This window comes from Abramis brama, assembly GCF_963993115.1.
Source record: "Abramis brama genome assembly, chromosome: 14".
NCBI lineage: Eukaryota > Metazoa > Chordata > Actinopteri > Cypriniformes > Leuciscidae > Abramis > Abramis brama.
This window is the reverse complement of record NC_139976.1, coordinates 22887031-22903807: the sequence shown is the minus strand read 5'-3', so window position 1 is coordinate 22903807 and position 16777 is coordinate 22887031. Positions and strand designations below refer to the sequence as shown.

At 44.2% G+C, this 16777-nt stretch overlaps 1 protein-coding gene across 1 annotated transcript in view; it reads right to left on the bottom strand.

Annotated features, from left to right (window-relative positions):
- adprh (ADP-ribosylarginine hydrolase) overlaps window positions 1-7747 on the bottom strand; it is a 571371-nt gene extending 563624 nt beyond the window's left edge. The window contains exon 1 of the mRNA XM_084134396.1: window positions 7482-7747. Coding sequence (XP_083990522.1) covers window positions 7482-7489 — 8 coding nt within the window. The 5' untranslated portion in view covers window positions 7490-7747. The remainder of the gene's footprint in view (window positions 1-7481) is intronic.
- Between the last annotated feature and the right edge of the window lie 9030 nt (window positions 7748-16777).

The following is a 16777-nucleotide window of genomic DNA, read 5'->3' as shown; positions in this document are numbered from 1 at the left end:
AAATGAAATTATTATTACATGAAATTATATTTTGCTTATCATTTTCCACTCTTGGCTGTTTAAGGGTTAACTAAAAATATGATTTAATGGATTATCACTTTCGACCATTAGGTGCCGCAGTTACAAAATTTATGTGTTGTGGTCAGAGTGAGGTGACAATGACACATACAAAGTTTGGTGTCAATATGTCAAGGCATTGCAGAGATAAAGCCTGAATAGTCCTTTTGGCATCATGCCTCAACTTTGATGCTGCGGTATTTGAAAACGATTGTGTCTATCAAGACGAAATCCATAACTTTTAGTCGCCACAGTCTGGAGATGATACGATTCGATTTTGGTGAAAATCGGACAAACGGTCTTGGAGAAGTTTGAAAAAGCAGGTATTGAAAGAAACTCAAGATGGCAGACAGGAAGTTCAGCCAAATACGGCAAACTTGGTATCTATGTTCTCGGGGTGACCCAAGGAATCTATTAAGACCAGTGTTATTACAATAAGCAAATTTATTCAAAAGCTATTAGCATTTTTGGAAATTGTGTTATAACTTTTGACCAAAAGGTGGTGCTGTCTTGAAATATTTTAAGTACCTTCAGGGGATGGTGCTGATGGTACATTTTGAGTTTCGTAATGTTACACCAATGCATTCGTTGAGTATATCATTTTATATCACAATACTGTATTGAAGTCAATGGCAATTTCATGTTTTGTTCTATTATAGCGCCACCAAGAGGCAAAATCCCACAGGTTGTTTGTGTCCTCAGAGTGAGCCCATACATATGTGTCAAATTTGGTGAAAATATCTCATTTCATTTTGAAGTTATAGACATTTATATGTATAAACACATAAAAAATGACCCACACCTGACTTTGTTTGCATTTTCTTGCCACTTATTATTAATATTTTAACATTTGGGCATTGGAATGTAGCCAACGACCTATGATTCCAAACTTCTCACAGTGGTTTCGTCTCGATCGGTCTAATGGTTTCGAAGATATTGGCAAATGTTTTTTGAAATGTGTTTTAAGTCCTTCACGTCTATTGTGATCTCAAAATTCCGGCCAGTTAATAATACCTAGAATATCAAAATCGACTGCTGGCGGTAGATCATTCTCCTATTTAGCACCAAAACTTTGTAACAGTCTTCCTAACATTGTCCGGGAAGCAGACACACTCTGTCAGTTCAAAGCTAGATTAAAGACACATCTCTTTGACCTAGCATTCACATAATACATTATAGACTTCTATAATTCAATGTTAGGCTGCATAGATTAGGTCAGCTGGAACCGGGAAAACTTCCCATAAATCCTGATGTACTCGTTACATCATAAGAAGAATGGCATCTACGCTAATTTTAGTGTCTTTGTTTATCCCAAGGTTTTCCCGCAGCCTGCCGGATCCAGGCCGTATACAGATATGACGAAGGACCTTCGCCTGGACCTGATGACAACGCAGTGCTGAAGTGCCAATTAGTATCTCCCTATGGAGGATCCCTTTACCACTCTACAGATAAAGCGTTGTCGGAAAAATTCATTTTGCGTACCTACCCCGAAGTGACAAAATAAAATAAAATTCTGTATCAAAATTTATAAGGAAAGACCAGTACTTTGTTTAGGCTTGGTTTGTAGGGAATTACAAACCTGCACACATATATTCAAACGCACATAACTATAGAACCAATTCTTAATGCGCATGTGAACGCCATCAGCGTTTATGACAGGTTCGCGTTTAAAGTCTGTGTAGAGAGAATGGTGTCGTCTTAGCGGCCCCTAATTTAATAACAAATGATCGTTGCGACGGAGGCGAATCAATCAAAAATAACTTTAGCTGGAAAATAACTTTATTAAAGAACCGCTATAAAGCCAAAACAATCTCTGTTACCTTAAATTATACGTTTATCTCTGTAAAGCTGCTTTGAAAGAATCTACATTGTTAAAAGCTCTATATAAATGAAGATGACTTGACTTGACTTGAAGTGTTGTAATGGAAATATTTTATTCCCTTTCGAAAGGGAACTCGCATTGCGTCGAATGACGCTTTGGGGAACGACTCAGGCGTGACAGGTGTCTGAAATCACTATCAAATAACGGCAATCACATTGACCGGCGACAGCTTAACGTGAATGATTAACGTGCAACCTGCAAGTATAAAAGGGCGCCTTGCAAACATGACAATCATCTTATCGTCTTCAGGGACTGTCTGTTTGAAACGCTTATTCAAAGAATACTGTGAGAAAAAGCAAAAATTATGAAACGTACAGCGAAGGCCGATTGCTTTCGGAAGTGTGCCGACCCGTGCCCAAGGTTTTTGACGCTGGGTGACACATGAACTGTGCGTTTTTTGCCTGGGTGAAGAGCACGCATGGGAGGTTCTCGAGGGAGCCCTCTGTGCAAACTGTGAGCGTTTTTCTTTAAAAACACTCCGCTCTCGTCTGACTCTCTTCTTGAGTGAAGAGGGTTCTGCATCTGGTCCTCGTGGTTCAGGTCCCGCTCGTGCCGAGGCAGAGCGGCGACTTGCATTATGGGGCTCCCAGATGGAGCTCGTCGATCACCTTGAGAGGGCTGTAAACCTCTCAGATGATCCGATGACTGACGAGGGTGAGCTGCAGGTCGATGAGGAAGACTTTTCGCCTACTATTCCTGCAGCTAGTGCTCTTCTGGATGAACAGGAGATGGCTGAGGAGGTTGATAATCAGGTAGATCCTGAATCCCCTCAGCCACCCTGTCCCGTGTACGCAGAGCTGGTGGATGTAATGGAGCGCGCCGCCGGCAGGCTGCAGCTGCCATGGCAACGCGCTAGGGGAGAAACCGCTCGCGGCAGGCTTGACGATCACTTTCTCCCCGGCCATAGACCACCAGCTCAGGTGAGCCTTCCATTTCTTCCCGACCTCCACACTGAGGTTGAGAGAGCGTGGAAGAACCCATACTCGGGATCGGAGAACATGGGTACGTGTCGATGCCGCCTACTGACGAGACGTTTGTGAACTATCTCGTGTCTGGCCAGGCATCGACACTGAGAGCTCCAACCCTGCCATCCAAACCGCTGAAAACAACGGCTCGTTTGAATGGCAGAGCGTACACGGCAGCAGGTCAGACCGGTGCTGCCCTGCACACCATGGCGGTGCTGCAGGCGTACCAGGCCGACCTGCTGGGGGATCTCGACCAGGGGGCAGGAATGTCCCCTGAGGCAGTGGCTGAGCTGCGCCGGACCACAGATCTTGCTCTCTGGGCCACCAAACAAACCACTGCTTCGATCGGTAGGTCGATGGCAGCGATGGTGGACACGGAGAGACATCTGTGGCTAAATCTAGCCGACATCGGGGACAAAGAAAAGGCCTTTCTCCTCGATTCGCCGGTTTCGCCTTCTGAACTCTTCGGCACCTCCGTCCCACCTCCAAGAGGGATTTGAGGGAGGTTATCCAGAACAAACGACAGCGTCGGTGAGGGATAACCTCCTCAGAGGGTCATGAAATCTGCCCTCTCCTCTGTTTTCCGACTCCCCAGGCGTTCATTACATCAGGCCTGGGGCGGGGCCTATGATGAGAACGATGTTCTGATGGCCCTCCTAGGCTTGGTTAGTGAGAGCGCCTCTTTCAGGCATGTAAAGTGATGGACCCCAGGTTCATAAGGAACTATCTGGCGAGCCACCTCAGGGTAGAGTAGTTGGTCTCTCTCTCATAGGATTTTTTACTTGAGTTTTGACTGACACTAGAGCTTCAGATAGATCTTATGTCCAGTCCACAGGTCCGTTGGACTTCTTTCCTGAGTACATCGCCCCCTTGAGCTCTGTTTGGGTTTTCAGTGGGTTGAGCGATTCTGCAGCCCCTTTGTATGAAATATAATAACTATTTTTCTAGTAGGGCTATGGCTCCTCCGAGCCCTCAGGTAGATCTATGCTTGCAGGCGGGCCCTCACCAGGGCTGCCTCTATAGCTGGCCTAGGCTGTGCTAGGGATAGTGGAGGCGTTCTACTTAAGTATTCTGCCTCTGACCCTTCACTATGTGAATGTAGGTTTCTAGTATCCCTGTATGACAGCTTCCTCCCATGGGAGTCATTAGGCCAAGGCCCGCCCCCTTCTCTGCATTCTGGGGCGACAAGAGTAATGCAGTGTGGTGCAGAGGCATGTTTATAAAGATCCTGGGTTAGGCCTCAATTAGGCCTCAATGTGTCTTTATTGACAGGGTTAGGCCGTCTTTCACCTCACAAAGAGACTAGGTCTGTCTGCGGATCTGGGCCACCAGTAAAGGCTCACTTACCTCGCTGAGCTACTGCTTGAGCTTTGGGTTGTAGGTGGTTTGGCTCACAAACAAGCCCCACTCCCCTAGGTTGGGCACAGATCAATTTTCTGTCACCCCTAGAGCCGCTGGCAGGCCCGCACCCTGGTAAACCTCAGGGTATGGTGGGAGTATTCCCCTGTGATACAGGGTAGGTCTGAGTACTTCACTTTCAGTTCTGTATTATCCTACCTCGCACCACTATGGCTCGGGTCGAGCGGAAAGTTCTAGCCTTCACTTCTTTTATGAAGTACGCTCCCCTGAAGTCAGAGCATTGCCATGAGCTGACGCCCATGCGTACAGACGGTAGGCCCCTGACACTGGGGCCTCCGTTGAGGCAGAGTGGCGTATGTTGTACTCCCCTTGTTTTAAGGGTACTAGCTCTCTTGCTGAAGTACACTGCCATGGGCAATGTGATTAGGCACCAGGATGCTGTAGGCGCTGTTTAAACAGCTTATCTGCCAACGAAGGCTGTGCCGTTAGGTAGTAGGCCTCAGCAGGCCTCCTTGAATGGGCAGCCCCCAAGAGGGCACTGTAGGCCAGCTTACTTCACGTGTTTGGCCTTGGCACACATAATGTGGCACACATTAAGGAGGAGCCTAATGGCACACTTAGGAGCCTAATGGCACACATTAAGGCTAATAGCAATAACAGCCTTTTGTTTTGTGGAACGTGGAACGAAGCGCTAGGAAAGAAGACCTTGAAGATAAAACAGTATAAAAGCTGCCCTGCTCCTCATGTCTTGGTCTCACTCACTCCACAGTGTAACTTCTGTGTGGGCGACTGGGCCTATTCTTGCAAGAATAAATACTTTTTAAAAGACTATTTGATTCAGAGTGTCTATTACGCAGTGATGATTGTTTAATGAGAATTTTTGCCACAACAGTGTTAAATCACAACGCTACACAAACCGTAAGGCAAAAAAAAAAATCTGTCAACCACACCCAGAGTTATAAGCATTTGAACATTTAATTTTACCACTAGGTGGCGCTGGTTCTAAACTTCTCAGGCTCTGAGAAGTGCAAATTTACACTAAGTGCAAATAGCAATAGCTTCTATTTACACTATGTAAAAATAGCAGTATTTTCTTTGCAACAAGTGTAAATAGTAATTAGATACTATTTGCACATCAGTAATTTAGTACATTATAAAACAGTCTGCACTAATAACATATTGAGTGTAAATGATTATATTTATTAAATAAATTCCGCCTTATTAGGACAGGAATAAAGCCCTCCCTACACCTACCCCTACCCCTACCCGATAAACACTTATTTATTAATAAATAACCGGTAGGCACTTTGATTCCACTTTTCACATATTTTCTTCATATTTATTGAAAATAAATGCCTTTCCAATCTGATATGCAATGGGAAAAGGGAGCAGAACGAGTTCGGCAAAAGCGGATTTGAACTCGCATCAGAAGTATCTTCTACTTTTCTACGAAGGGAATTCCCTATTCCCTACGCCGTGTGGTAGAAAAATTACAGGTGTTTTTTGCACTTTTGTCTAGCCCAACCAGACGTGTTTAGTAGTTTAGTGTTAGCACTTGTACTTTAGTACTTGTTAGCTTCTACTAACAAGGTGGGCTATTTGCACCAATGGTAGACCAGCTAGAGCGAACTTTTCTGCAAAGTTTGCTTCGGCAAGCCGTTTCAAACTCCCAAAACATCAGTTTGTTCTTCGATTTCGATTTGAATGCACTAATGGGCGGCGCCAATGTTGCAATGATGAAGTATGCATTGATCTTCTTCTGCAGAGGCGGTCTTTCACTTAGATAAGCACATTCCACAACGAGTCATTCTCTAGGCTTCAGGATATTCTTATTGTATGGAAAAGTTAACTCCTCATTTCATGACCACTTCAAACAAATTGCACCCTCCTTACACTGACATAGGGGTGAACGGGGCACAAACGCGGGGCTAGTTGTAACACACTTGTTTTAAATACTTCCACACATGCAAGCATGACGAAACTTAGTGTATTACTAGTTGTCATATCAACACTATATAGAGAAAAAAATGTGCCAAAATTAAAACATATTTGGAAGATATCACTGAACATTTAACCATAGCAAATGTAAATTTCTTACTGAAGTTAATTTTTCATCTCTGTTTTTTGTGTTTAATTAAAATTAGACAAATCTGATATTACTTTAATCTTATAACTGTATCTATACAGATAGCTCTTTAATACTGTTCTAACCAGCAGAAGACACTAGCCGGGTTTAAATCCCAGTTTTGTGCAGATGGGGAACGTTATAACACTGCGTTACAATGTTAGAACTATGCTATTCTATACTTTTAAGAATTCTATTGAGAATCCATGAGTAAAAGGTAAATAAAGACTTGTTGAGAAATTATTCATTATTATTATGTTTTGAACTATGCTGTATAGCTGTGTTTTGCTGTGTGTTTATTGTCAAACTCAAATTTGTTTATTTTTAATTATTAAAAATGGCATTATTTTATATGAAAAAGTTAATAATTGCATTCTATTGACAAAATATTTTAGTTTGTCTTGTAGATATATATTTTTGAATTAGATCAGATAACATTTAAAGCTGTCATATGGTCATGTTACAATGTACCCCTCACGTTACATTTCACTTCCATTCCTTCAGGGTGTACCAAGAAAAAAAGTATACACTGCATTAATGAAACAGAATCACATAATTGTACTTATTGTACTACATTTCACTTCCATTCCTTCAGGGTTTATCAAGAAAAAAGTATACACTGCATTAATGAAACAAAACCACATAATTGTACTAAACAAAACAATTCTCTGAATCCCAAGTGCATTTACACAAACTGAGAAAGTCAAAGTGTGTCAAAAAGCCCCACTCTCCCCTACTAGTTGTTTTGTTTGTTTGAATGGGTTTTTTACTTCTTGCTGCTTGTTAAATCCAGAACAATTGTTAAATTCAGAACAACCCCTTCCAAAAGTGTATCTGTTTTAACATGTTTAAATCTAACTTTAGGTTCTTGCAAAAAAGGTTCAGTATATCCGCTGCAATTGCACAACCTTTGGTCTAGTCTAAAGAATTAAAAGTAATTAAATTTTTCTGTACACTTGACAATAAAGCTTTGTCTTGACAATTCTTTTCTAAGAATGGCTATTGGTCTATATACTGTACAGTACTTAAATGTATTACGTTATTGTAGTTTCTCATATCAAAGTTTCATGAGAATGCAGCGCATGCTACTCACCAGTCCATGTTAGAATCTCACAGCAGATTCAGTGACTCCTTATTGGGGACGTGGCTGGAAAACTCTTCAAGCTCTTTTCACGCTGTACTCCACACTATTATATATCTACCAATTAATATTTTTTCGATTAACTTGACTAATTTTTTTCTGCAGTAAAGAGTTTAGGGTTGTTTATTTGCTCTCTCTCTCCTAATATGGTGATAACAGCTGTAGAAATACGAGACGAGATATGAGCTGCATTCCGATTGACAGGGTATATGGCAAGCAAAATTTATGGCAAGCCGGTTTAGCATTTAATGCCCTGTTCTGTATTAGTAATTTAGTTTTGACTAGTCAAAATTCCAATTCTAGATATCTATTCTGCAATTTTGACTTGTTGTAATTGGAATTATCTACAATGTGATGAATAGTCATAATATGCATTGAAGATATCTACAATGTTATTTTGACTAATTGTAATAACATTCAAGATATCTACAATATCTGCTATTTTGACTAATAATTTTCTTCCATTGGGAAATATTTACTGATATCTACAAATAAGTTTTGACAAGTAGAAATTATAATTAAATGTCTATATAAATTATTTTGTACTAGGCATAATTCTAATTAGAGATATCTCAAATTACAGTTTTACTACTGATAATTAAATTAGAGATATCTCTAACTGAATTACCACTAGGAAAAATTCTAATTCAAGATATCTCTAACCACTAGTCATAATTCAAATTTAAGATATCTTTATATGGCAAGCCACTTTAGCATATACAACTATGGTTTGACTATCCATAAATATATTTTGGATAGTTACAATTGTATTTTGATGAGTCAGAATGATAATTAGAGATATCTATAATTGTAATTGCATTAGTAAGAAATCTGATTCGAGATATCTCAAAATATAGTTTGACTAGTCAACACTCCATTTAAAGAAACACGCCGACTTTTTGGGACTTTAGCTTATTCACCTTATCCCCCAGAGTTAGATAAGTCCATACATACCTTTTTCATCTCCGAAGAGCTGTAACTCTGTCTGACGCACCCACCGCTAGCCTAGCTTAGCACAAAGACTGGAGGTAGACGGCTACAGCTAGCATACTGCTCCCAATAAGTGACAAAATAACGCCAACATTTTCCTATTTACATGTTGTGATTTGTATAGTCACAGTGTGTACGAATAACAAGGTCACATGAGACACAACCATCTTCTAACCGTATACATACTGGGAACTATATTCTCAGAAGACGAAGCACTGCTACTTCTAAATCGACAACATGTATGTTAGACCCTATTCCGACTAAGCTACTGAAAGAGATGCTCCCAGAGGTCATAGATCCTCTTCTTAATATCATTAATTTGTCTTTGTCATTAGGATACGTACCAAAAACCTTTAAGTTGGCTATGAATAAACCGCTTGTTAAAAAAATGCAACTTGATCCTACAGAATTAGTCAATTACAGGCCAATCTCGAATCTACCTTTTCTGTCAAAGATATTAGAAAAAACAGCATCCTCACAACTGTGTTCCTTTCTTGAAAGAAATGATATCTGTGAGGATTTTCAGTCCGGGTTTAGACCGTATCATAGTACCGAGACAGCTCTCGTTAGAGTCACAAATGATTTGCTCTTGTCATCCGATCGTGGTTGTATCTCTCTATTAGTGTCACTTGATCTTAGTGCTGCATTTGACACCAATGACCACAACATTCTTTTAAATAGACTAGAAAACTATGTTGGCATTAGTGGAATTGCACTAGCATGGTTTAAATCATACTTATCTGACCGTTATCAGTTTGTAGCAGTAAATGAAGAGATGACTTATCGATCACAAGTTCAGTATGGCGTACCACAAGGCTCAGTACTAGGACCGTTGCTGTTCACTCTGTACATGCTACCCTTAGGAGATATCATTAGGAAACATGGAATTAGCTTTCACTGTTATGCCGACGATACTCAGCTGTATATTTCTTCAAAACCTAACGAAACTTACCAATTCACAAAATTAACGGAATGCATAGCTGATATAAAAAATTGGATGACTAGTAATTTCCTTCTACTAAATTCTGAAAAAACAGAGATTCTAATTATTGGACAAAAAACTTCCTCACGTAATAACCTAGAATACTGTCTAACACTTGATGGCTGCTGTAATGATTTATGTCTGTTCCTCTGTCCTGTCCCATGTTTTGGAGTTCCCCGTTATGTTGATTAGTCTTCCCAGGTGTTTTCTATTAACCACGCCCCCTTGTTATCTTGTTTAGCTTGTCTGTCTATGTATTTAAGCCCTGTGTTTAGTTCAGTCTTGGTCAGTTCTTGTTTATTGTTGCACCATTGCGGTTGTTCTGTTCCCCGAGTCTTAGTCCTGAGTTTGTGCTTGTATATGTTAAATTTTGAGGTTATTTAATAAAAGACTACTGCACGTGGATCCTGCTTCCTCCTCTGCTTCAACCAAAGATGTAACAGAAGAACTGACCTAATTATGGATCCAGCAATACGCCTCATTCGACTCCGTCAAGGTAACCGACCACTCGAGGACCACACCCGAGATTTCCTCGACCTTGCATACTTCACTGACTTTCCAGATTACGCACTCATTGATTTTTATTGTTATGGGCTCAATAAATATTACCAGTCAAAACTGGTTAGTGATGGTCCTCGAGGCTCGCTAGCAGGATTTATTAACTTTGCCCTTCTTTGGAGTGGTTCATCAGTTACTGTGGGCTTTACAAATGAGGAGCCACACAAGCTCACAGTATTACCAAACACTGAGCCAATTCACATCATGCCCACTTTAATATTGGCAACTCCAGTGCTCACATCGCTCGCCAGTGCATCCACGCCAGATCCTGTCATGGCCGCTGCCGAGCCTGCGACTGAGAGCGTCATGCCCGCCGAGCCTGCGACTGAGAGCGTCATGCCCGCCGAGCCTCAGCCTCTTCACGTCAGCCCTGCAGTGCCTGAGCCAGAGCTTCACGTCACTTCTGCCGATCCAGAGATGGTTCACGTCATTTCTGCTGATCCAGAGATGGTTCACGTCACTTCTGCCGATCCAGAGACGGTTCACGTCATTTCTGCTGATCCAGAGACGGTTCACGCCAGTCCAGCCAAGCCTGCACTTCACGCCAGTTCAGCCGAGCCTGCACTTCACGCCAGTCCTGCCGAGCCAGAGCCAGAGCTTCACGTCAGTCCTGCCGAGCCAGAGCTTCACGTCAGTCCTGCCGAGCCAGAGCCAGAGCTTCACGTCAGTCCTGCCGAGCCAGAGCCAGAGCTTCACGTCAGTCCTGCCGAGCCAGAGCCAGAGCTTCCTTCGCCGCTGGTTCCGTCCAGCCCAGAGTTTCCTTCGTCGCTGATCCCGTCCATCCCAGAGTTTCCTTCGTCGCTGATTCCGTCCATCCCAGAGTTTCCTTCGCCGCTGGTCCTGTCCCGCTCAGAGCCCTCTTTGCCGCTGGTCCTGCCCAGCTCAGAGCCCTCTTCGCCGCTGGTCCTGTCCAGCTCAGAGCCCTCTTCGCCGCTGGTCCTGTCCAGCTCAGAGCCCTCTTCATCGCTGGTCCTGTCCAGTCCTGACCTGCCCTCGTCGCAGACCTCGTCCAGCCCTGACCTGCCTTCACCGCCTGTCTCATCCAGCCCGGACACACCTTCGCCACTGGACTCCGCCTACCCGGAGCCCAAGTCCGTTAACCTCCCCAAGAAAATTTGGGGGGGGGGCAATAAGCCTTCACCGCCATGGCCACCCGAGGGGTCCTCACCGCCATGGCCACCCGAAGGGTCCTCACCGCCATGGCCACCCGAAGGGTCCTCACCGCCATGGTCACCCGAAGGGTCTTCTCCGCCGTGGCCGCCCGAGGGGTCTTCTCCGCCCTGGCCGCCCGAGGGGTCGTCTCCGCCCTGGCCGCCCGAAGGGTCTTCTCCGCCGTGGCCGCCCGAGGGGTCTTCTCCGCCGTGGCCGCCCGAGGGGTCTTCTCCGCCCTGGCCGCCCGAGGGGTCTTCTCCGCCCTGGCCGCCCGAGGGGTCTTCTCCGCCCTGGCCACCCGAAGGGTCGTCTCCGCCCTGGCCGCCCGAAGGGTCTTCTCCACCGTGGCCGCCCGAGGGGTCTTCTCCGCCCTGGCCGCCCGAGGGGTCGTCTCCGCCCTGGCCGCCCGAAAGGTCTTCTCCGCCGTGGCCGCCCGAGGGGTCGTCTCCGCCCTGGCCGCCCGAAGGGTCGTCTCCGCCCTGGCCGCCCGAAGGGTCGTCTCCGCCCTGGCCGCCCGAAGGGTCTTCTCCGCCGTGGCCGCCCGAGGGGTCTTCTCCGCCGTGGCCGCCCGAGGGGTCTTCTCCGCCGTGGCCGCCCGAGGGGTCTTCTCCGCCGTGGCCGCCCGAGGGGTCTTCTCCGCCCTGGCCGCCCGAAGGGTCTTCTCCGCCCTGGCCGCCCGAAGGGTCGTCTCCGCCCTGGCCACCCGAAGGGTCTTCTCCACCGTGGCCGCCCGAGGGGTCTTCTCCGCCCTGGCCGCCCGAGGGGTCGTCTCCGCCCTGGCCGCCCGAAAGGTCTTCTCCGCCGTGGCCGCCCGAGGGGTCGTCTCCGCCCTGGCCGCCCGAAGGGTCGTCTCCGCCCTGGCCGCCCGAAGGGTCGTCTCCGCCCTGGCCGCCCGAAGGGTCGTCTCCACCCTGGTCTGCACTGCCTGATCCGCCCTGGTCGCCTGCACTGCCTGATCCGCCCTGGTCGCCTGCACTGCCTGATCCGCCCTGGTCGCCTGCACTGCCTGATCCGCCCTGGTCGCCTGCACTGCCTGATCCGCCCTGGCCTCCCGTCCTGCCGCAGTCTCCAGGCCCTCTGCCGTTCCACGGGCCTGGCCCTCCATCCCGCCCCCCAGTCCGCCTCCATTCCACCACCCTCCTGAACTATGGGTTTTGTTATGGGCGTCGGGAGCCGCCCATAAGAGGGGGGGGGTTATGTAATGATTTATGTCTGTTCCTCTGTCCTGTCCCATGTTTTGGAGTTCCCCGTTATGTTGATTAGTCTTCCCAGGTGTTTTCTATTAACCACGCCCCCTTGTTATCTTGTTTAGCTTGTCTGTCTGTGTATTTAAGCCCTGTGTTTAGTTCAGTCTTGGTCAGTTCTTGTTTATTGTTGCACCATTGCGGTTGTTCTGTTCCCCGAGTCTTAGTCCTGAGTTTGTGCTTGTATATGTTAAATTTTGAGGTTATTTAATAAAAGACTACTGCACGTGGATCCTGCTTCCTCCTCTGCTTCAACCAAAGATGTAACAGCTGCTCTGTTAAGTCTTCGTCGTCGGTTAGGAACCTGGGTGTGCTCTTTGATACCAATCTTTCATTTGAAAGTCACGTGTCTAGTATCTGTAAAACCGCATTTTTCCATCTTAAAAATATATCTAAATTATGCCATATGCTCTCATTGACAAATGCGGAACAATTAGTTAATGCGTTCATGACCTCAAGGCTAGATTATTGTAATGCTCTACTGGGTGGTTGCCCTGCACGCTTAATAAACAAACTACAGCTGGTCCAAAACGCAGCAGCTCGAGTTCTTACCAGAACCAGGAAGTATGACCATTTTAGCCCGGTTCTGTCAACACTGCATTGGCTCCCTATTAAACATTGTATACATTTTTAAATATTGCTGATTACTTACAAAGCACTAAATGGTTTAGCTCCGCAGTACTTGAGCAAGCTCTTAACGCATTATAGTCCTTCACGTCTATTGCGATCTCAAAATTCCGGCCAGTTGATAATACCTAGAATATACCTGCTGGCGGTAGATCCTTTTCCTATTTAGCACCAAAACTTTGGAACAGTCTTCTTACCATTGTCCGGGAAGTAGACACACTCTGTCAGTTCAAAGCAAGATTAAAGACACATCTCTTTGACCTAGCATTCACATAATACATTATAGACTTCTATAATTCAATGTTAGGCTGCATAGATTAGGTCAGCCGGAACCGGGAACACTTCCCATAAATCCTGATGTACTCGTTACATCATAAGAAGAATGGCATCTACGCTAATTTTAGTGTCTTTGTTTATCCCGAGGTTTTCCCGCAGCCTGCCGGATCCAGGCCGTATCCAGATCTGACGAAGGACCTTCGCCTGGACCTGATGACAACGCAGTGCTGAAGTGCCAACTAGTCTCTCCCTATGGAGGATCCCTTTATCACTCCAGATAAAGCGTTTTCGGGAAATTCGTTTCGCGTACCTACCCTGAAGTGATAAAATAAAATAAAATTCTGTATCAAAATTTATAAGGAAAACCCAGTACTTTGTTTAGGCTTGGTTTGTAGGGAATTACAAACCTGTGCACATATATTCAAACGCACATAACTATAGAACCAATTCTTAATGCGCATGTGAATGCCATCAGCGTTTATCACAGGTTCGCGTTTAAAGTCTGTGTAGAGAGAATGGTGTCATCTTAGCGGCCCCTAATTTAATAACAAATGATCGTTGCGACGGAAGCGAATCAATCAAAACTAGCTGGAAAATAACTTTATTAAAGAACCGCTACAAAGCCAAAACAATCTCTGTTACCATAAATTATACGTTTATCTCTGTAAAGCTGCTTTGAAACAATCTACATTGTTAAAAGCGCTATATAAATGAAGATAACTTGACTTGACTTGACTTGACTTGACTTCTGCGGAGTGATTTACTCCAATTCTGAGCGAACTCTGCTCCTCACCACGGGGCTTCTCAGGCGCTGCGAGCAAATCACTCCGCCCAAGTAGCAGTGCTTCGCCTTCTGAGAATATGTGACCATGTTATTTGTACACGCTGTGACTATACAAATCACAACATGTAAATAGGAAAATGTTGCCGTTATTTTGTCACTTATTGGGAGCAGTCGGGTAAAAAAAAATTTTTTTACTTTTTTTTTTTTTATAGATTGGAATTTGGTCGGACTCGGGCTCATTGAGCTTTTCTCCTTTCATCGTGCCCATAATATACGTGCAGAGCGCAGGCTACTGTATGAAATATTGTTATATTGATAATATTATAAATATGCAACGCAATATGCGATCATGCGAGTAACACGACGCGCGTGCAATGCATTAGGTGACAGTTGACCATGCAGAGCATCAGGGAGAAGTTGGAGCATAAGGAGTTACTAAAAGTTCCCAATATTTCAGGAAAAGCTGCATTTTGAAAGAGTTTTGATTTGATTACCGAGCCTGAAGCCTTCAACAGTGGATGCTATTATTTTTCTTCATAACGATCGCGAGTAAACAGTGAATGAGCCTACTCAGTTCAACGGATTTTTTTTTTCTTTATTATATTTGTATTATTATTTAACATTAGCCAGTTGGCGAAGAGTTCTTTGAAACGTTGTTCTTCAGCAAAGTTACTTGACATTAAAAGAAAGGTAGGCCGTAAATCTTTATTTACTGCTGGATCACATTTGGCTATATAATATTCTCTACTGCATGCTTATGCTTCTCTGTAATGGACAGTCTGTATTAATATTTGTGGGCATAATTGTCAGTGGTGGTAGTCATGTTTGAGGCCTATAATAAAATTTTACCTAGTAGCATGTGTGTGTATGTGTGTGCGTCTAGCAGAGACAGCGCGCATCAGAGAGCGCGCCTCAGAGAGAGCTCAAAGTGATATTGATGTTGGTCTCGGGTCGGGTTCGGGCTGAAAAATTGCAGACGTTTTCGGGCTGGGGCCGGAATAGGGCTTGAACACCACGGGCCAGGTCTCGGTTAGGGCTGGATGTTTTGCCCCGTGCAGGGCTCTAGGCAGTATGCTAGCTGTAGCCGTTTACCTCCAGTCTTTGTGCTAAGCTAGGCTAGCGGTGGGTGCGTCAGACAGAGTTACAGCACGCACGGAGATGAAAATGGTATGTATGGACTTATCTAACTCTGGGGGATACGGTGAATAAGCCAAAGTCCCAAAAAGTCGGCGTGTTCCTTTAAAATATCTGTAATGACGTCATAGATTATTTTCAACTGACACATCCCTTGTGAAAAAAGTGCACTTTAGTGTACCTTTATAAAGTGTACTTATTACACAAATAATATACTTTAAAGGAATTCACTTAAGTGTGAATTAAATGTAATGTTTACGGCGCACTTAATGCATATTACATATAATTGATTTCAAATGTATCACAAATTAAGTTCAAATTAAATGCAATTAGTTGAACTTAAGAGTGATTTTTTGGAACAACTTAAGTGAGACTTTAGTACATTTTTATATGAACTTTGAAATATGGTAAAAGAGTGCTTCCGAATGTACTGACAAGCAATTAATGTAAACTAAAATATACTTTAATATAATATACATGTACACTATTATATAATTAAATACATTTGTACAATTTCTTTTTTAATAATAAAGTTGAAATTTAGTATATTTAAAATTTTAATTCAAACATTTCTTAATAACCTAGTTCTACCAGAAAGACTCGGGAGAATAAATACTGTAACAATTATACATTTATTAACAGCCCAGCAAGCATTAAAGTTCTTTGGCATAGCTCCGTAGCTCGCAATCCGAGGGTCCAGACTCTGCATATCCTGCCTGAAGACGAAGGCAGGGGCGCAGCCGACCCCCAAAATTAGGTGGAAGAATAATTCCACCGGGACGGAGCCCACCCCCAAAAAACGGTAAATAAAGTATACGGTGGGGTCATGTATCCTGAAGTTCCTAAAACATAAAAGAAAAAGAGTTAACATAATAAGCATGAACATGGAATGCCTCATAGCCCGATAGCTAATTAGTAAGAGGCCACTTCATCATAATTAGAAACAGAGAACCTGAAAGGTATTATGTGTAGATGTGTGTAGTACACGTGTGTAGTGCATGTGCATTTAATATCTGCTGCTGAATATACGTAAACTTCTGTCCATTGCTGACGCTTCCATCCAAGCAACTTTTATTACATTTCAAGACACACTTACGTCTTATTACTAGTTTCCCTGTAGAAGGAACCCATGACTTTAAGTTTATAAAATCCAATGCTCAACTGATTGAGCTAGAGGAAATGAGTTAATGGAAGCAAGTGCTGTGGAATAGTGAACATGAAATGAGAATGAGCTAACTTCGTACATAGAGATAGCCATTGGGAACATGAGTCGTTATAGACAACGCAGAGCAGGGCCACTATAGAACACACAGAGTAAGGCCACTAGGACCACACAGACCTGGCCATGACATACCACATAGAGACAAGGCCGCTATGGACCACACGGAACAAGGCCACCTTGGGCCACACAGAACAAGGCCATAACAGTCCATACAGAGACAAGGTCGCCATGGACCACACAGAACAAGGCCACCTTGGACCACACAGAACCGGCCATAAC